The sequence below is a fragment of the Corvus hawaiiensis genome, chromosome 7, assembly GCF_020740725.1.
Source record: "Corvus hawaiiensis isolate bCorHaw1 chromosome 7, bCorHaw1.pri.cur, whole genome shotgun sequence".
NCBI lineage: Eukaryota > Metazoa > Chordata > Aves > Passeriformes > Corvidae > Corvus > Corvus hawaiiensis.
This window is the reverse complement of record NC_063219.1, coordinates 21,904,963-21,927,406: the sequence shown is the minus strand read 5'-3', so window position 1 is coordinate 21,927,406 and position 22,444 is coordinate 21,904,963. Positions and strand designations below refer to the sequence as shown.

At 35.1% G+C, this 22,444-nt stretch overlaps 1 protein-coding gene and 1 long non-coding RNA gene across 3 annotated transcripts in view; one reads left to right on the top strand and one right to left on the bottom strand.

Moving 5' to 3' along the window:
- Nucleotides 1–22,444, bottom strand: part of LOC125328652 (sodium channel protein type 1 subunit alpha) — a 93,027-nt gene that overhangs the window by 13,879 nt on the left and 56,704 nt on the right. For both annotated transcript variants that reach the window (XM_048309640.1, XM_048309642.1), the window contains exons 18-22: nt 21,260–21,742; nt 18,339–18,456; nt 16,743–16,897; nt 13,946–14,119; nt 11,294–11,416 (exon numbers count right to left, since the gene is read on the bottom strand). In XM_048309640.1, coding sequence (XP_048165597.1) covers nt 11,294–11,416; nt 13,946–14,119; nt 16,743–16,897; nt 18,339–18,456; nt 21,260–21,742 — 1,053 coding nt within the window. The remainder of the gene's footprint in view (nt 1–11,293; nt 11,417–13,945; nt 14,120–16,742; nt 16,898–18,338; nt 18,457–21,259; nt 21,743–22,444) is intronic.
- Nucleotides 4,808–11,000, top strand: LOC125328656. Its single transcript, XR_007204798.1, has 3 exons — nt 4,808–4,897; nt 5,245–5,334; nt 6,786–11,000. It is a non-coding gene; the product is annotated as an uncharacterized LOC125328656 (long non-coding RNA).

Here is a 22,444-nt window from a genome sequence, read left to right as displayed (position 1 = left end):
TGTTCTAGATAAAAAAGAAAAATGTGCTAAATGAAAAATATAGACATAATAAAGTTCTAAAAATGCATGAAATCATAGCTTAAAAAATGTTTAAAGCAAAATGGCAACCTGTAGATTTGATCAACAGAGTTCTGAAATTCAAGCTGAGAACACAAATGCCATGAATCTAGAAACTAAGCTCTACATATAAGAATTATGCGCGAATTAAATACAGAACTTTATTGCCTTATTGTTCCATGCAAGATTATAACAAAGATTAATTTCTTTGTATATGAAAGCAAGACAGGTTTGCAGTATGTTTCTACTTGAATCAACATAATTTATTTCAAGCTCCAGTCTTGTTTTTTCATGTATTAAGTTAGCAATACCCTTCATTTATCTAAAAAAGTATGTATTTAGGACTTCCGATTTTGCATTTTTAATTACTTTTGGGGGGGTTGCCTTCTCAGACACTTGCAGGCAAAATGTCAATAAACCTGATGTAGATTAAAGGTGTATTGTTCTGATATTACAGTAATTAATCACGTGTCTGTCAGACCTATCAAAACTTTTGTGATGAGAAATTGTTTTTCCTTAAGTATCCAATTCCAGATTCTCATTTACAAGTTATGTTTTATTTTAAATTTTACATTTTTTCTTCTGTAAACTTTTGGGACCTGGTAGGAAGGTAAAATAAAATATAAAGCAGGGCTCTGATTCTTGGTCATCTAAGTCCTGCAGCAAGGCAGGAAAAGATTGGCATGGATAGTGGAATATATTAAGTTGTCTTAGTCCATCTTTTTTCCCCTACGATACAGATGCATCCTCCCCACTACCAACATAGTTGTGAGCAAGCTTAGAACTGCTCAATCTTACTACCTGTATTTCACAGCCTCTGGAAGGTCTTTGAAAGTGGAATATTGTGGTTGTGTTATTCGTCACTCAGCACCCTCCTCCCCTCCTCCTCCCAAATGTTATGGCCAGGAGTTAGAACCTGTTTAGAGATCTTAGGTAGAAATGTTATTTCCAGGCCATATTTTCTTATTTTCTTTTCAATTAGAAGGGTCTCCTCCATTGCCAGACAGTAGAAATGGGACCTTCCTGTAACAGAATAATCCTTATCTTTTATAAAACCATGATTTAAAAAAAAAATTTAGTAATTCTTTTTTTTTTTTTTTTAATATCTTGTGGTTTTGGTGATTAAAAGATCCCAGTGATAAATCTGTTGCTACTTAGCTTCATGGAACTGAGAACAACATAAAAATTAGAAATGGAATTAGAAATTCTGAAATTTGTTCCAAGTCTGACCTGATCTATGACACTGTATTAGGCTATTGCTGCTTTGAAATTCTAGGCCAGCTAGTGCTTGTCTTATCTCTTTTTCTCCCCACTCATAAAAATGTTCCAGATGTGTTACACTGATTGAATTCCTCTGTTTAGTCTTGATGAAAAACCTGAAAATAAAGATGTCAAGAAAGAAAGATGGGAATTTAGTTCTGCAACTCAAATAAGTTAAGGTTACCTCTGCTCACACAAAGAATGGTTTTGCATGAATTGAGTGCCTGTAGCAGTTACTTTTATAACAACCCTGACATCCATTGAACCATAGCACAGATCCAGAACAGGCAGCAGAATACTAACAGCAACAATAACTGTTACAACAATTATGAATTGATAATAGTTGTAGAAAAAAAGATTTCTACAAAAAGCATCAGTGTTTCTTGCATCTTTAGATGAACAGGTAATGCAGTCTCACCACTGAGACTATGAAAAGATAAGCCACATCTTCTTGGATGAAAAGAGAACAGCTTCCGGCAATTGTTCCAACAATGCTTCCAACAACTTACTTCATATAGGTCACTGAAAACCCATCAAATGGTAACAATTTTTGGTCACTACTGACCTGGCCTGGATGCGAACTGGTGACCTAGAGATGAAAGGCTCTGTATCCTATTACCAACCCCTTGAGCTATCCAGTCCCCCTGGAAGGTTTTTTAAGAAAAGAAGAAAAGAAAATTAAAACTTTCAGAAGTTGTTTTCTGTTTGCACTTTTTTCTGTTTGATTTTTTTTCCCCAGCAGTGGAAACTGTATTTTTACATGTTGGTCAGATGCTCATCTGACTGTAAAGTCCTCCTTAGGAAGAAGTCTTTAATTTCTTCAACACATACAGTTGGAAGTGATTGCCTTAACAGCATTTTTCTGGTTTACTTTTTTTTTTTTTTTTTTTCCTTTGTATTTGCTTTAGGAATTAGCTGAGGTATCTCAGGATAACAAGGACATTAACCTAATACATATCCAGGATAGCACCCATGCATACACAGACAACACCTACACACATAAGCTACAGCAAGTGGACAGAAGAAAGGGAGAACCAATTGAAAAGTGAACTGAAAGCAGAAAAGAGGTTAATTAGCATTTCTTAATGCATTAATTGAGCAAATAAAAATTGTCATTCTCATCTTGTTGGAAAGAGTCTGTAGAAGGTTAAAAGAATGTTGGCAACTACAGCTCTTATTTTTATTTGCTCTTTAAATCTTGATTCAAAATGCATTTTTTATTTTAAATGGAGCGATTCTCTTGGGCCTATTTTTTGTTATTTCTTGATACAGAATATAATGCCAGTAAATTGGAAAAAGATGTTTGCATAGGTGTTTGTTTGGTTTTATAAATTACCTATGCATTTTCTCAAGCCTGGGATGTTGCTGGTCAGGCTGACTCCAGTGAGCAAAGCTGCAACAGCCCAAGTTGATTCTGCTTGTTCACCTTCCTACAGCTTCAGGTAGGTGCAACAGCAATAAGAAACAAGTGAGAAGCAACACTTGATGCCTAAAAAGATGAAGGGTCTCTAGACTATTTTACATTTCCAGTCAACATTCATCCAGGGGAAAAAAAAAAGTCATTGTGGGAAACCATGTCTCCTCTAGAAGAAGGCAGTATTTCATATATCTACACAATTTTTCATGTTTAAATTTCTGTAAGATTTATCTTCCAATATCAGATTTATGCATAAGATAAAAGAATTACAGCAATACTAGTTGTATGTCCTATCTTTTGGCCAATATGACTTTATGTCAAGACAAATTAGTAGTCCAGTTGTTTTTCATGGTTGCTGTTTGTATCTTCTTTTGGAAAACTCTCCAAAAAACACCAAAACTGGACCAAAAATCAGGTTTTTTATCGGAACTGCTCATATGTGCAGAATAAGGATTGTACAAAACACCAGCTTATCCCTGCTGTATCAATAGAATATAAGGAAGCTGTACTAGATTGAGCCCTGCTGTGGCAGACATAGCTGAACACATAGTGAGATATGAATGTATTTTAGTTGCCAGAGGAGAGTATTTTCCGTAGATCCTGGCACCTCAGCCACCACAGAATTTCCAGGAATTCCTACATTGGAGCTGAGTAATGGATATATCAGGGCCTCCTGAAATCTGTAAACAAACAAGGAAAAATCTTAGTAGTACTTATCCACTTCTCCCATAACTTTTGCAGATTCTGTGAAGAAGTTCCAAACTCTGTTCCTGATGCAAATGAGGAGGAAGTAATCATCTTTGGGATGGAAAGGGAGATTATAGAACTGTGTCTGGAACACTCTTTCTACTTAAAATTAAAAAGTACTTTATTTGCCTCCACTTGGAATGTGTCAACTTCATAATTTTATGCTTAAATAGGAGAAGTTCCCAAAGAGCTGCCAGAGAGAACATTTGCACTGAAAGATGGAGAAATGAGCAAGGAGACATTGGCTTAGATTCTTGGTGCAGCACATAGGTAAGATTGCTGGAATGCGCAGGAGGTATGCCATGAATGGACATGGATGGAGGTGCAGGTGACATACGGGATCTGAATTTAGCATGTGCTCATAGTGAAGGACCTGGGGGACAGTACACAAGGAAGTCTAGAAGATTCTGAAACCACACTGACTTGACCAAGTGGGTATCAAGCCACAGACAGGTGTATTCTCTCTTAAACTGTGGGAGAGTTGAGGCAAGGGAGGAAAGGACATAGTAACTGTATGTAAACATACAATAACTATCCCAGTCAGGGGATCAAAAGAGCATCTGAGGCAGACCATGAAGAAAGCCCATCCCTGAATCAAAAAGATTAGCACTATCTGCTTCTGTTATAATGGCTTTCTGTTCTCCCTGGTACCATAAAACTGATCATGGAAACTGCCTTTCTCCGAAGTTAGAGGGGGCAGTTCTACAAGTCATAACACAGCAGAAAGTCAATGGGATGGAGGAAATGGTTATGGGCCTTAATTTAGGAGCAGCTAAGCCAGTGGAAAGTGTTTGTCACAAAACCAATGGAGGTAGTGGACCTGTGGGCCAGCAGACGGAATTAAAACACAGCCCAGTGCCGAGGATTAAGACTGACCCTCAGTAGAGGCTCTGGGATCTCTGCCACAGTTGCTTAGTGTGAAGTTTGGAGGTGCTCATGAAGGAAGATAACTGGTGATGCAGTACAGGAAAAATATAACCACATGAGATACCCTGTCTCATCTGACTGTATACATGGAGCTGGATTGAAGATGTATGGCTGTTGGGAGGGAAAGGTTAAAATTGGAAGATTTGGTGAGGAGGGAATAGTTTCTCTCAAAGTGAACTTGCAGCTGGGAATGCTAAGCATGCCAGTGTGGGAAAATTCCATTTATTAGGCCTAGTGTTGTTTATCCTCTGCCTGTTTTGAGAAGTAGAATTCCTGTGTAGAGATAATACACTCTCACAGACATGCTTGAGCCTCCTGCTGGGAGACAGAGAGAGATCATAAAAGCACAGCTTTGTGATAAGCTGCGCATGCGCGAAGTCCTTTCATGTATTGGGGCAGGCTGCGAGCCCTGCTGTCCCCACAAGGATGAAGTAATCCTAAAGGAGCCAGCGTCCCCATGTGTCTCTGCCTCCCAGCATTGTTCACAAGGTAATGAAAAAAGTTTACTCGTTGCATTTCAGCTGTGTTTTGGTGGTCACCCTGGTTACCTGTCGATTCACACAATGACTACCTAAGGATTAAAGTTCTTTATGTTGAAGGGATAAATTATACATATATTGCCACAGAAGTACTGTAGATGGGAATTTTACTCACAGATAATAACAAAAAATTATCCCATTTTATCAATGTTTAGATCAGGTAATAAACGTATGTGATATTGCAGTCTAGCAGATGAGGACAGAAAGTGAAAGGAAGAAAGAGAGAGAAGGAATTGAGGGAGAGAGAGATTGCAATAATCCTTTTACCTCAAAACGACATGTTTTCTCATTGAATAGCTTGGAATGGTACCCTGGGAAGAAGCATGCTGCATATGCTTGGTGATCAGCTATGAACCGGCTATAGAGACAGCAGTGGATGAAAATTAAGTATGTCTATGAGAGAAAGTGCAACCTACTTGACATGATCCAAATAATGGTTAGAGAGGAATCAGGAGAATTTTTAGATTCTAGGAACCTAAAAATGCAGATTAATCCAAGTAATTAAAACTTTCTCATTTTCAATTAATTACTCCTCTATTTTATCTGAATGGATTTCTTGCAAGAAACTAATTTTCCTAAGTTTGTCCCACAAATAGAAATCAGAGTGATGCACCATGTTGGTATGAATGTATGATCTATAATCCACTAACTACATTCCATTGTTCCAGTATTTACCTGACCCAAAAAAAAAAAAAAAAAAAAAATCCCCACCAAAATGAAAATCAAATGCCCCCACCCCCCAAATGAAAAAAATTAAACCACAAACCTCCCTAAACCCCTTCTATCAATTAAGAATTTCACATAACCCAACTTACAGCTGTTCTCTTGTTACCACTGAGCACATCTGAGAAGAGTTTGGCTTTGCCATTAAGAGGTATGTAGTAAAAAACTAGTTTCCACCTTTGCTACAGTTTGCCCTAATTCTATGTCCATGCATGTATTTTATTCTTAATGATATGACCCAGGATTATGTAAGGCCAGAATTAAATAACATTTAGAAAAATGTTTAGAAAAGTTGTAAGAAATTTGAAAAAATAAAAAAAACTTTTATTCTAGCAAACTAATGCTTATCTTTAAGTCATGATCACTAAAAATTTAGGAAACCAAAAGTTTGTAGAAGTAAATTATGATGGTGGGACTATACAATTATTTAGATCAATTTTTTAAAAAGCAAGAAAGGTTGTTTCCTGAAAGAAACAATGAATGCATTTTGCAGTGTTAGGCATGAGAAGCACCTCGTCTGAACCAATTAAAAAATTATTTACCACAATGTCTTCAATTTTTTGAGTAAAATAAAGACTGTACTGGGAATATACCATGAAGATTGTTAGAAAACTACCATTTCAAGCAGTGATAGTAAAAAAAAAGTTGGATTTAACTGAGAATATGCAAAGGCAGGCAGGTGGAAAGAACCAAAGAGACCTGTCAAGGAGTTACAAGTAAATCTTAACCTGAACAGTAATGGACAAATAAAACTGAAGTAAGGGATAAAAGATCTCAGAGGAGGAGAAAATCAGTCCCTGAATAAGCCAATTACTGTATTTTCTACTTTTCTGTAACTGTTACTGGACAAGTGCACATGACTGAAGAATGCTTCTGATAGTGAATTTTATCTTCAAAGGAAGCAAAATACTTTCTCAAACAATGCACAAACTGTTTTTATAACACTTGGTGCTGGAGAAATTTTACGCTATTGTGTGGTGAGTTTGTATCTTGGAATGCCACAATTGTTAGCGGAGGTGTTCAACTACGTGATTCTGCAGTTCTGTTCTAGCTTTTATAAGGAAGTTTAACTTGTTTAAAGTAGAAACACATGCCTTTGTTATTCATGTTAACAGTCTATTTAAAGAGAGCTACACTGTTGGATTTAACAGAAGACTGGAGGTATTGGAGCAGCCTGATTCTGTTTCTCACCAGAAATCAAGTATGCAAAAAGTACTTTTGAAGACAATGTAGAAGAAAAGACATAATTTAACACACTGTATGATAAAATACAATAATTATCTGCCAAGCAATAAATCACATGGCTCCACTTGTTTGAGAAGACCTGGTATATATTGTAAAGAGACATGAGCATGAAAACATAGTAGTTACTTGATGTGGGAATAGTATCTTCATATTTCACTGGATGCAGTTAAAAAAGCCCCAACTTTTTGCCCTCCTTGTTGCATTAATGAAATGTTGTCGACTTTTACACGCCCTTTAATGTTTTCAATTAAAATGCAAACTATATTATGTATCCCATTCAAATTTCATTAAATTTTGATCCTAACAGTAAGAGTTTTCTGTAAGATACAACAAATACAAATCTGGAAAAAAAAGAAAGATAATACTCTTACTGGCATTTTATAAAAAAAATTACAAAAACTGGTTTCCAACACAGGCCAAAGGAGACTGAATTCATATTCCAAGAGGGGATGTTATATGTTATCTGTTGTGTGTGTACACTTGGAGTGATTTACTTAATGTAACATATAGGGTGTTTAAAATTATGCAAAAACTTGAACTGCAATTATATCAATATCTGTAGTTGTGATTATTCAGATCACAGTATTCTGGAATGTGTTTGATGTATTATGAGTAATGTTCAAAACTTTCTACAGGTTATTTTGAATATATAGCTATAAATTGAGTAACAGGATAAAGCATAGATCTTTCCAAAACAATATAAAAGCCAGATTGAAATTTTTAAACAAAGCCAACTTCTATCTCAGTTAAAAAAGCAACTGAAAATCTTAAAATAGCTGAGGTACCTTTCTCCTGCAAAAAAACCTCCAGAAACTCTAAAAAACAAAACTAATTTGCTCATTTTCATGTTTTTTCTTTAACATCAAAATTTCAAGGAATTATTTCCAAAGACTTAAACCAATTGAGAAGCAATGTAGGATGGATATATAGAATCTACTTTTGCCGGTACTGGGATTTGCAGATAAGGTTGTCTCTCCTCGTAACCCTTAATATACAATGTAGTGATTAGTCAGAGTGTACTCATTAAGGGTAGAAAAGGGGGAAATACTGTACCCATAATACAGATTAGGGGAGGAACAAGTGGTCCACCCCATCCAAGCTGAAATGCATCCTAAATGAAATAGAAATATATAGCCTGTTATTAGTTGTGAATCTGTAATGACAGACACTTGATGCTATGTTTTATAACTCAATTATATGAGGAATGTTTCTTTCGTACTAATGAAGTTTTGAGTACTCTTGAAAATGCCTCATTGTCACTTTCCTGGTAAGGGAATCTTAAGGAATAGCCATTGAATTTTAGAGGATATTTAAGACATCAAATGCTCTAATTTAATTTTAAAAGTTATTAAATTGGACTGGAAATTTGAAATACAGTAAATGTTTAAAGCCATCAGCCAGAAATATGCATAAGGCATGCAAAACTGAAAGTGCAAGTGGATTTCAGATTGTTCACTGCCTTCTACTATTTCTCTAATAAATCAAGCACAGCATGACATGCTTTATTTTGTGAAATTAGACACAAATGCATGCTTTATTGTAACTTAATTCTCTAACTCAGCAAAGCAAGTGTACTCAGTATTCTATATTTTCAAGTAGCATACCAATTCAGAACTAGCGCAAAAGCATTATACTGCGAGTACTAAAAAGCTAAACAAAAAGCAATGGGTATATTCAAATCTCAGTTTGCAGCTACTTCTGCTTAGTACATACACTAATTGAGATGAGAATATAAACCCTAAGACAGAAATTTAAATTAAATTAAAGCAATCCTTTACTTTGCCTTCCAGCATCTGGGTGGAGTCGGTTTTGAGATTCAATATAGAAAGTATGAAAATTTCTCAGAATTCAGTATACTAGCAGATATTCTAAATGCCTTTAATAGGGCAAAATTCACTTCTGTGCTTAAGGCAAGCACAGGCTATGGATCACTTGTACCCTATTTTGGTACAGGTGATTCATGTATCTTATATTTACTTTGGAAAGAGAGAATTTATCCCATTTATGAAACAGCATAATTATAAAATTAAGTTGTAACTAAAGAGGATAGCTGAAGACTTCTAAGAACGTAGCTTAAAATCTGAAGTGTGTTTCATATTTAGGCATAACAAAATAGTCATTAGCATTTACTGACTGTGTAAAATGCTGCATTCTTCCTATTCATGGAATACTTACTAAAGAAAAACATTGACTGAATTAAAGTAGCGAGTACTTGGCAAATTGTTTTACAAAATGATCCAGAGCCTTTTATATATACAGCCTCTTGTGGAACACTTAAGATATTCTACATTTTCAATGCAAAATTTGCACAGTTTTGAACATGGGTAAACAGTAAAATTTAAATACATGCTGAATAAAATCTCTGTTTTATCACAGCTCAGTGTAGATATGGGCAATATAAGAAAGCAAAGAGGGCTGATTTATTTTTACTTTCTGCAGGCAGAAAAAAGAATCTCTTTTTATGAATTCTTATGTAATGAACTCAGTTTCTGAGAAGACTGCAATTTGACTACAGTCTTATGAGCTGGTCAATTATTTATTATTTGAATGTTTTACTGTTCGTGAGTCATTCATAAAGTAATGCCAACAACTGTCAGTGAGCTGTTTTGAATACTTGCCAAGTGCTTTGGAAAAAACCGCTATTTCAGAAGTGCATGTAGTAACCATAAGGCCTATATATATTTGGCCAGTCAAATCTGAAAAGTGACTGGAATCAGATACTTCATTGACTACCATTAATATTGGAGGACAGAGCTGAAGCCTATTGGCTTTTCCAAGCTTGTCTGTGATTCCTACAAAGTAAATTGCTCATTAATTATTAATGTTGTGTAGCTGAAATTCTATCATATGATTGGGCTTCTGGCAGAGTTTCATAGTTATTCAGCAAGCAATAGGGGAAAGCAGTAAATAGATTTCAAATAACAGGTACCTTAATAACAGCTTCTTTATGCATGAATATCCTAAATCTTGTAAGTGGAAAATTTACTAAGGCAATCACGTAAAGATACAGAAAAATGAAATAAAACATTTGGCAATCAATTTTGACATCTTTCTAGAAATGACCTTGTCTTCCAATATCTTTTTAAGAGCTGCATTTTTTTCCTCCCTGCATAATATCTGTACTGGTCTCCCAGTCCTCCTGCAGCTGACCAGAACATAATTTAAAAAGTAAAGCTGACAGCAGTTTCCCAACATTTCTCTGCACAAAACCACATACATTTACCTGAATGTTCATGAACAGTATGTACAAAGAAAGACAAAGAGAAAATGGCTAAATCAAATAGTTGCATATTATGTAGTACTTGACCAGCTCTTACCCTCTTGAATATCAGTTCATGAGTTTCAAATAAAGAGAAAACTGTTAAAAGTCAATTTGCTGCATGAGGCTGAAATTTAAATCTAGTAATTATTGGTTAGCAATGTATTTTCTGCTGCATTCTGAAGTAGAGATAGGTAGTCTGCTGAATACAATTTCAGGAAAAGAATTCAAAGCCTCGGTTTGACTTCATTAATCTTGGATTTTTTTCTAAAGATTTTGCATTGTTTCCTCTTATGTTTCTATGATGCAGGAAAAAGCATTCTCTTAAAGCATATTTCATTGACATGCATATAGAGTTAGTTTGTATTCAGTGGCTTTAAGGAACAGAAGGTATAAACAAATGAAAAAATAAGTCAAAATGCCTTCTTGAGTGAGATGAATAGTAAGCAGGGTCTCTAAATTATTCAGAGTAGCAAGAAATAACCTTGTATACATTGTATTGAATATTGAATAGAGATTAGTTGAAATACAAAAGCATTTACCTTACAAAAAAAATAACTTCATACAGGAATCAAAGAACTTGATTTGCTTTTTTAAGTCAGCCAAACTCAGAAATAGATTTAAACCACTAGTGGGTATGAATATATCTGTAGTATCATCTAATAAAATTCAGTGGGGTTAGATGAAAGGGGGCTTATAAAATATAATGAAAAATGAAGAATTTCAATTTCTATCAGAAAATATCTTTGTTAACTAATGCTAAATTAGAGTCCTGTATAAATATTGTGATATGTTTATCAGTAAAAAAACAAATAAAATTTTGTTACATTTTATTTATTATTAAGACTGTTAAGAGAGTTCATGGTTGGCGGTTTCAAAGACTCATATGAAAAACTCCTGAGATTGGCTAGAAAGTAAAGTAACCTTAATAAATGTAAGTTCTATGTGATACTGCATATGGATTCAGGTGAATTGATGAAGCTTTTTGCTTATCTGTTAGTAAAAGATATGCGATAAAAAGGTAGTGCAGCCCTTCTGCATGGACTTGTCATTCCTTGTTGTGCATGCATGTATTCTTTCTATGCATGCATAGTTTCAGATTCTTTCATGTTGTCTTACCCTCATGCCTTCAAATCGTGACAAAGCTCTTAGAGGTCTCAAAGCTCTTAGTGTCCTAAGGGACTTAATGGCACCAAGTTCAGAGTAACCCAATGCATTTGCTGTTAAGCTAACCAAAGAGACCTATATGAAAACAGGAAAGTAAAAATTATTATACTGTACATTCTACTTTACATACCATAGATGTGAGATATACACTTCGTTAGAAGATTCTAATTTTGGATCACTTTCTTCAGGAATAGGGAGTCTTTCAGGTAAAAAAAAAAAAAAAAAAGAAAAATAATATGAAAGAAGAATAGGTAAACAAACAAAAATATCATAAGATAACTGATATCTGGAAACATTAGTATTTCTGAGTTTCATCCTTTGCTACTGATCTGAGGACACTTAAAGCCACAAAAATTGAATTAAATTAATCTCTCCTTTTTACCAATTTAGGTATTGCTCTTACTTTTTCTTTGTTTCACAATACTGTTGGGATCACTAATTATGGTTGATAATGTCATTTGATTGCTCACAACATAAAGGGAAATGATTGAAGTTTGTGTTGAACTGACACGTGGGTTATAGAACAACATTGCTCCCCTGAAAATTAGTAAATAGGATTATTTTTGCTACAGTCAGTTATACTGGATAATCCTTTTGCCTGACTGCTGAAATTGTGTGCTTTACAAGCTGATATTAACCTGAACTATGCTGTTTCTAAGACCTTAGAAGAACAGTTCCATAGGTGGAAGAATTTGACAGGCCTTTATATGTTCCATGTCCCTACATTACCTCAGTGCAAGATACCACATTCTTCACAATTGCTATGGCTCCTGTCCAAAATATTACCTTCTGTTTGTTTCCCATTTCCCCTGAATGTTCCCTCATTATGCTGTTCTAATTCCTTAACTATTTATTGGGCCAAAAATAGCATAATGTTCTCATGTACTCTTTCATTATAAATAACAGTGTATCAGGTAAAGAGAACTCTAGGACTGTGCTCATATTTAAAAACAAGCATTATATGTGAAATTTTTAGCTTTTAAAAGTTAATATCTTTTCTGAACTTTTCAGCAGTTCTGGCAACCCACATAGCTTTGTTCTTTTGAAATCTAAATTTCTTTTTCCAGCACATTCGTCGTATTACTAAAAACTTTAAAGCTGCTGTAATCTAAAGCAAAATTAAAGAAAATATCCAGCATTTGTCATGAACTAATTCAGACACTTGAAAATGTACTATACCTTCACATAATGATGTATGCAAATTCTCACATTCACAAGATGGCTTTTTTGGATATTATGATTTAAATAAAGTCAAATATTAGAGAAAATTAGTTTAGAAAAGGAACAGCTGCTTCAGCTTGCATGATTCTTCAAACATTTTTGTTGTAGGTGTCACTTAGGTACCCATTTTGAGAATTCCAATACTAAAAAACAAAGTGTTTTCCAAGAGAGGGTACTTTCTTTGTATGAAACATGGTTATCTGTATCTGTATATGTGGAGCTGAATTCTGGATCTATTTAAACCATAATGTACACAAATCAAAAATGTTGAAAACACCCATCAAACCCCCCACCATCCCCCCCAAAAAAAGCTGAAGAAAATTAATTGCTCTGATTAGCCCTTGTATGATGGCAACACTTGATTGAAAAAGCATTGGATTTTTGGCAATACTTTGGGACAATAAATTCTTATAAAGTTTGCTTTTTGTCTATTTAGCGTACATTTCTAAGTCATTGAAACCAGGACAAAAAAGAATCTTAAAACTGAGTTTGTTCAGTACTTGGTTTTTGTATATGTTTTACCAGAAATTACTGTCTTGAAAATACAGGGGCTGGTTCTGGTTTTGTAACTGTGTAAAACATAGTATTCGAGGTTCACCCACAGAAATTCATGAACTGCTGAAACAGTATGCATTCCTGCACACTTGGAGGTTTTTTCCCAGGGGGTATACTTAGGATATTCTTAAATTCTCCATAATTGTATCAATGCATCAAGAAATGTTCTCTCCCATTTCACAGCACAGTAACGTAGAACTAGAACTATCAGATAACCCTTGCAGCAAAGATTTCAAACATGGCTGTGAATGCTGCAAGCTCAGTAGTATTTACTGGACATCAGTACTAATTAAGCCACACTACCAATGCTAGAGATATATCTTGATTTCCTTGTGGAGCCCTAATTTATCCATATGCTGAAACTTGTGAACATGATGTTCATTATCTTGCCAAAGGTGTTTCGATTCAGATGGGTGTCTGATATCTGGTGGATCAGACACCCATCTGAATGCTGGATTCAGCCTAGACCACAGCAGGAGGAATGGTGGGTCTGAGGGCGGGAGCGAGAAGCCCAGGCCAGAATACAGGGCAGCAGGACCTCTTTCAACAGCAGTGTTGGAATAAAGCCTCTAACTGCCTGTGGGACTACCATGTCAGCTCCTTCTGTTAGCGGGAGAATTTCCCGTCTTTCTTAAATCTGTGGTATAGCAAGGCAGTGCTGCAAGCATAAAGTGAAAGACAGAGAAACATGGAATTTTTTCAGCTACCTTACCTTTTAAATTGAAAAGTAAACTAGTTGGCATTATTAGATATTATGGTTGCAGAGAAATTAATTTTAAAAATAATCAGATAAATATAAAAGTATCACTTAGGAAATGCACAACATACATCGACAATCAGGAAGTCCAGCCAGCACCAGGCATTAGTAAAATATGTTTGGTAGCCATAGGCCACCCACTTCAGCAGCATTTCCAGAATGAAGATGTAAGTGAAGACCTTGTCAGCATATTCCAGCATGGTCTTGATAGTTTTACGTTGTTCAATATATATGTCCTCAAAAGCCTGTGAGTATAAACATTCAAAGGTATGTTATTTTTTTGTTACTGCACATGCTTCAGGTAGTAACACAACAAACCAAATAGGCAACAAAAAAAGGAAATAGTCTTCAAGAAAAGCCAAGGGTATGTAATTTCTAGGTGATGCTTCTTTTTCTGATAACTCAGTATATACTCGTTTTTTCCCTATGGAAATATATTTTCCAGCTCACAGGAGAAAGAAGTAGATTTTACACAGCAACCACTCCGCTGGTCAGAGATTTTTTTAAATGTATTTATTTATTGCTGATAGTGAATTATTCTTCTCAGATCATATTCCACAGTGACAAAGAGAATTGATTCTGCAAAATGTTGTGCCTGACCTGAATCCTACTGAGGTCATTTGGCTTGTATGTAGGTAGACCCAATTGCAAAATCCAGGGCCATAGCTGTAAAATTTTCAAGACAATGACAATACAATCTACCTTCTAAGTCCTCTAGATTCCTGAAAATTTTAAGTTATAAATCATAACATAAGTTCTTCCTTTCTTAAAAAACTTATTTATCTAAATCAATTACTTGCTTTATTACTCTAATTTTATGAGATACATAAAATTTCTGAGCTCCTTTCCATGTTATTTACGCTTTTTGTGTTCTCATTTTTAGGCACTTGAAAAAAAAATAGCTCCTGATTTTTATAAATTCTTCAATTTTTTTCCTTTAATTGCTTTCAAATTTCAATTATGCCATTATTTCTTATGGTGTCTGACTGATTTTATCAGGCTGAAAGAACTGGAATGATCTGCTAGCTTGCAAAGATTTGGATATTTATTGATACTGAAATTCATTTTTACCCAGCCTGCTTTTGAATCACTTGACATGTGTCAGTTCAAATGATTAGTGTTTGTATATCAGACATCAGGCTAAGATCTGTGTAATTCTGGTTGCTTAGATCAGGCACCATGGCACCTGACACTCATGTATATTCACTAAAAACTGGGAAGTCAGCACATGTCATTTCATTTGTACAGGTGGGATTATGCCAGAGGCTGAGCGAGCAGCGCTCTCGGAAGCAGAAATGTGTCTGCTCCCTGCCTGAGAGCCCTGGGGAGGGGTTTGCAGGCAGCTTGCATCCTGCCTGTGCCTGCCACATTTCCTGGCTGTGATGGCAGTGAGATTTGTCTGGAGCATGTTCTTGGGGTGAATATTGAGATACAGGGCTGGCAGATACAAAGAGACCTTTTCACTATCACAAAACACTTTAAAGGGAGAGCAGAGTCTCACACTTCCAGAGATAATCCACTGTCTTTGAAATATTTTCACAAAATAAAGATTCTGTGAATGACACCTTAGGCTCACAAGCATGAGATACTAACACCATGGGATCTTGTCTCATACTTCCTCTAATATAGTAATAGAAATTCACCTTTTTCAGATCTCCCCCCACTACTTTTCTCTCATTTAAATTCTTGTCATTGGAGATTTTCTCCACTTGGTTGTATGAACCAAAATTCAATAGTTTAGACTTGAGGTTTTTTGTTATTTAGAGGGTTTTAAATGACAGGAAAGGTGTCACATGGTATTGCATAAAAGTTGTTTTTCTGATGGTTGTGTTGATATTAGACCAAACAAAAGCAGAATAATTCTCAGAGATGTAGTTAAAACTAGGGATAGGTATTATCATAAACTGCTAACAGTATCAACAGTATTTTAAAGTGTTGGGAGTGGTTTTTTTAAAGTGTTGGGAGCTTATAATACAATTTTGCAACACAGTTTTTTTTTATTATGTAGGCAGTTAATTTGCCAAAGGGTAATTAAATCTACCAGGGTAGATGCTAGATATACTCTACATTATCTAAAAGCAAAGAGTTTGCCTAAGAAACTTCACCTCAGTATATATCCAGGCTCACTTTAATTTAAAAATTCATCTCTAATTTCTTTATTCTTCATCATTATTTGTATTTTTGAAAAAACCTATTATTGTTAGGGTTTATTTCATTTATTTTTGTAGATTTGTATTATGGTTGGCTTCCTTTTATTCTGCCCTTGCATGTTTGTTAGAGCAAATTCATGTTTTTACAGATGTCCCTTCCATCATGAATATGAGTCAGTAGAAGCTGAATTGTAAGTCTAAATAATAAATTCTTAGAAAGGAATCAAAAAACCCCACACAGTCTTAGCTTTTTTTGCTGTTCTAGCACACAGCATTTATAGGACTACATAATCCAGCCCTGGCCCTTGCAAGGTGTTGTGAACTGTTTATGCCATTACAGTTCCAAACACTTCAACAGTGACAGTTCTTTTCCCTGAGCTACATCTGTAAACAGCAGTGAAATGAGAGAGCAAACTCCAGTAAGAAAGTTTGGTATATTCTCTTCTTCACGTGTTGCTCCTGTCCACCTGAGGTGTACAGTGGTGTACACTGCCACTTCCAGCAATCGAGTTAGGCTCTCTCTAATCACTTATGTCTGTTCTTTTTCCTACATGTTGTTGAGAAGAGACTTTTTTTGCTATTTTTCCCAAGGCCTGAATAAAAATTTAGTCCTATCATTTGAAGACATGGAATTGTGTTAAGTTAAAACAGTGTTAGAAGAGACAATTTTAAGGAGTCTCCTGAAAACATGGCAACATTCTGTTCATGTTTTACTTACCAGAGCTCCACTACTGAGGAGAATCATAAAGACAATGAAAGTCTCAAACCAGTTGTGTTCGACAATCCTGAAGCAGGTTTTCCTGAGGTTCCACCACTGCTTTCCTCTCCCTTCTTCTATACTTACTTGACAGCACTTGAACCTTCTTACACAGCCTTTAGAACAGTGTATGTAATGAGAGGAGGAAAAAAAGAAGAGACTTTGTTGAGTTGTATTCATTTTGGTTATGCATTCTGGTAATGATACAATGCTATCTTTACTGTGCTATTTAGTTAAAAACCAATAATTTTTCACCTAGATAACCTTCTTTTACTTCAAGGAAAAAAAAATAACATTGAGACAGTTGGAATTTACAATTTAATGAACCAGCGAGAAGAAAGAATTTCTCATTTATCAAGAAGTGCTCAACAATGCACACAAAAAGATAAAAGCCCATGGAACATGAAGCCAAATTATAGAATAGAAAGTAAGTGTTAAAATATACAAAATCATCCAAATGTCAGGTAGGTTTATGTAGTAAGATATGAACAAATGATATTAAACTGTACCTTCTTTTGTTCAGGATACTCAATTCAGACAACGTTGCATCCATTGCATGAAAAATCTAAGCCTCTTATCTGAATTCTGGGCTTTTCAGTACCAGCTAGTTTATCTAACTTGTGCCCCTAATATATTTAAGCTTTTATGATTTAGCTGCTGACTTTTATGTAGAAAAATACTAGTTAAAAATAATGGTATTTTCCTTGACAAATCCTAGACTGTTACAGTACTACCTCTTACAAGTTCAATGTAAATTTCTAAAGAATGATCTGTTTTCATGTCCAGAAATAACCCAACCTGACAATAGCATTTATTTTCAAATGTCTAAGTCTACCTTTGCTTACAGATACCAAAAATGGCATTTGTATCCTTACATTACTCTTTTAAAAATATTTATTTCCCCACCTCCTTCAGAGGCACACATCCATAAGGTTTCTTGCAAGGAAATGCCACTGGAAAAACATTTATGACCAGATTGTGGTTTTATTGAATTGTGGGCCAATAGAAGGAAGAATGAAAGATGAAGGAGTCCACCAGGTGAGACTGTTCTTGTCCCAGGTGGCACACAAGGCTCTTGCTTCTCCTTTTGCCAATTTGTAGAAGATTCATTTAGCATTTTGCACAAGACCATTTAGGTGCAGTTTTTATTTATCACTAAACAGCTGTTTTAGTAATTTATGCTTTATAAAGCACTTAGGCATATGTGAAGAATATTTTTAAATAGTGTGTTATTTTATTATCTAAGAGATTGTAACTAAACTCATAAAGTACAGTAACATACTAAAATTAAACTTTCAATACCATATTTTTCTTACTTTAAAAATAGAGGTACATTTCTGATAAAATGTTTTCTTAACTGTTTATCCAATATATAGTGTAATTGTGATATCAGTGTCCATATAATATATTATGGACTAAAAGTACTACTGCTAATAATCAGCACTTAAACACTAACTAAAGGATAGTATGATTCATAAATCTTAATACTTAACTTATATAGAAAAATTATTCTGCAATTCTATTAGTAAGTATTACTAGTACTTTTGTTCCAAATACCTTCTGTGAAGCAGGCCTCTGGCTCCTGGGCTTCTTCAGGTTCAGCTTCTGGTTGTTCCTCTGCAGGAAGTCCAATATCAACTGTGCTACCTTCAGATGAACTAGATGAATTTAACTTCTGTAAAGGAAAGAAGCGTCACAAATGCACAGTAAATAATTTTAAGGCAAACATTTTTTGATTTTGGATTAAGTAAATTAGACAATGTTTTCGAATGTTCTAGACTTCAACATAAGTAAATTGCTGATAAACATCTGAGAAATTTATATAGTCTGTTTTTCCTCCTGCACTGTATGAATCTATTAAATAGAAGGTGTAACACTAATAGATCAGACTTTAAATAAAATTATGCTTTAAACTGGAAAAAAAAGGGTAATGATGCTAAACCTGAGAGGATTTATGACCACAATAAGCCATAGTCATATTGATCCCTTAATGAATCTTTAACAAATATGCAGGAATTTGTAGTGTCTACTGAAAATCAGGTAAGAGTCTAAAAACAACTACATAAATGAGGTGAAAGCTCAGAGGAATGAGGGGGAAAAGCAGAGAAGGCCATACTTCAGAGGTTAGTAATTCTAGATTAAAATTGCTGAAAGTCTAGCTCAGAGTGAAGCAGAATCTGCATACAATTACGCTGAGGTAGTTTAAGCCCATAGAAAACCAGACTCTGTTTTATAAAGAAGTTTTCAAAAACATGATGAGCATAAAGAGAGAGGGGCATAAGGTGGAAACCAAATTTAAAAAAAATGAAATAATGAACTTAAGCTAACGCTCATCCTAAAAATTCTAAAACTGTTGTAATATAGCATGCAGCTGGAACCTGGTTGCAATCTAGCTCTTTGGTATTGTGGCTAAAACTTGGCCAAAATTGTGAAGGAAATATATTTAAAGATGTATGGTTAAACAAAATAATGAAACAACTGCAATAGAGATCGCTGAGTCTAACTAGAAACTCAGGACTGCCAAGACCACCACAAAGCCATGTCCCCAGCTGCCACATCTTTTAAATACCTTCAGGTATGACAACTCAACCATTTCCTTGGGCAGCCTATTCCAATGCTTGACAATCCTTTCAGTGAGGAAATTTTTCCCAATATCCAGTCTAAACTTCCCCTAGTGCAACTTGAGGCCATTTCCTCATCCTGTCACTTATTTGGGAAAAGAGACTGATCCCCACCTCGCTACAACCTCCTCTTGGGTTCACCACTGCTAGGTGGCAGCAGGCTTTTTGGTATTGAGGACAAAAACCCCACCATACACTAACAACAAAACATTTATTAAAGCAGTGGTAGTAATAAGTCAGAAGTGAAGTACTTTTTCAAGGGGATAAAAGGTAACCCTGTTCCTACAGGTAGCAGCACATTGGCAGACAGCTTTCCTGAGCTTTCCTAAACTGAATCTATGTCTAAACAGGATCAATTCTCCATTGGTCAGTCATAAACCAGGTGGTGTCTCTCTATTTGACTGTCTGGTCTGTGATGGGTTGGAAGAGTGGACTGGTCAGCATGAAGGTAGTTGTGGAGAGTAGATGAACACTGTCTCCCTCCAAAGGATCTTTGTTTAAATGTTTTATTTTGAAATTCTTCATGCTGAGGGAGGTTCATAATGTGCTGAAATAAATTTTTAGAACCTTTACTGTAGCAGTGGTTCAGAAGCATAAGTGAAATTAATTATAGACATTTTAGCTAATCTTTAACAGGAAAAGAATTATTAAAGCTTCAGATATTATTTGGGAAAAGGGAACAACACTGTCTCTGAAATAAGTTGCTATGGGGAGAGTCTGTTTTGTACAGATCTCCTTTCTTGGAGGAGGATCCAAAAATTGCACTTAGCTTAACACTGAATTTTTATTGAGAGCACTAGAGGGCTCTTATACACACTGAAAGGACAGTGGTAAAGAATTCAGCTACCCCACAATGGGGTGTCTGAAGCACTGTCAGAAGTACAACAGTGGGATGGAAGGGGGAAGGTGAGCTATCCTATAAAGAAACTGCACTGCTACCAAAATGGGAATTAGCTGGTTAAGGCTTAGGTTTCTCAAGTGAGAAAATTAATATTGTTAAATGCCTGGAAAGGTAAATTTCTAGTTTGACTAAAATAGCAACAAAATAAGTCATTGAGACTGTAGTTTTGAAAATTCTGTCATTGAATCAATTTAAATTATTTTGTTAAAATAGCAACATACAAAAAGTCACATAATGGAACAATTTTAGCTTTAATATGCTTTTTTAAATTACAGTTCTCAAAAAGGATTTATATCAATAACCTGCTCTAGCATTCCTTTAGCAATGGTAGGTATTTTCATCTGTTGGTAATTTTCAGTTTTAACAACCACATGAATTTGAAGTATATGGGAGAGTCTATGGTCAAGACTTCTTTTTGTGGGAAGCTAGGTCTAGAAGAGCTGACAATTTTAAAATCTAAAAGAATTCATATGTCTAGAGAAATGTCTAAAGGAATTATTTAAACTATCTGTATGTTTTCTGGTTTATATCTGCTTTTTTGAGAGGCAGAGAGAAGATGTATCACACTCCTCATGCAACCCTTGTTACAGAAGGCAAACGGAAGTTTCTGGGGGAATAATGCTGCAGCTAAGGCACTGTCCTCTACAAGTTGTTGCAACTACCATATGGACCATACATAGTTTTTATGGATTAGTTGAGTCTCCCATTACCTGGCCTCATCCCCTCTTGGAGGCTATAATTTTTAACCCTTTCCCACACTTTTGTTCATCAAGAATTAAGTCCTCCTTTATACACTCATTTATGCCCATCTACAAAGAAGTGTCAAAATAAATGATCAAGAATTGAATACACTGGTTTATGAAAAGTAAAACAAAAAACCCCAAACAATCAAACAAAATCCCACATAAGAAAGATGGTCAAAAGATCAGGGAGAAATGCAAAAAATGTCTAAATACCTCTTTGCTTTCTTCCAGGTCTGATTCACTACTAAATTCTTCTGTGTTTAGATTTTCAAAGTCGGATTCACCCACAGCAATGGGCACTGTCACAGTGAGGCTTGGGTTGTTTATGAATGACATGTAATCACTCTCATCAATTATGTATTTTTCCACACTGCTGCCTGTGCCTATACCACTGGTGGTTCCATTTGCATCTTTAATATAGTCATGGTCTTTGCTTAGTTCCACAGTTGTATGGTTAGAAATACAACTATTTTTGTTGTTTAAATCTTCAAGTGGCTTGATTTCATCTAAAGCTTTCTGTTTTTTAACAAAAGCTTTTTGGATGAATTCACGTGCTTTTCTTTTCACATAATCTATGCCTTTCTGCATTCTTGCCACAGCAATCTGGAGATTGTTCATTTCATTGTCATCATCTGTCACAGCAAGGTTGTCTGCACTAAATGAGCTCAAGAGCAAGGCCAAAAATAGGTTCAGTACCTGCAGAAAGATTTTAAAAAAGGATGTTCTAGACTTTATTCCAAAAAAACCCATTTATTTTTTTAAAAAATGTCCTATTATTGACATCAAACACTGAAATCCCAATAATTCACCATAACCAAAAATGTACCCTCAAAACTTTTTCTCTTCTCCATAAAAACCAAGCTTATTTCATTTAGCGTAGGTCCTGTTCACTATTCAAAAATATTTGTGAAACTGACTAATATCTGTAAATATGTCTTTAATTCCCCACAATATATTTATGTTTTGGTGTCAAATCTTATAATCTAAAAATGGAGATACCATATTTGCTGTTCAGCATCATTAAAAAGTTTAATTTATCCCATCACACAACAGAAATTAGATCATTTAGGTAACTAATCATAAGGTATAAATAATAAAAAAAATCCACAGCAAATGGTTTACAAAGAGCCCATAAACTAAAATTATTTGAAGCACAAAATATTTTCAAAGGGCCATGAGAGAAATTAGTCACATTCTTAAGTACCCACTCTGATATTCTTAGGATTTTGATATTGCAGAATATTTTGTTCTCTATCCAAAAAAGCTCTTAAGCTTAACTTTAAGCATTGCTTTAAACCACCTGCTTAAGTGCTTTGTTGAAGCAGAGCCAGAGCACTTCACTTCACGACTGAGACCACTCTATCGCCAAACCATTTTTTTATTAACACTTTGATCACG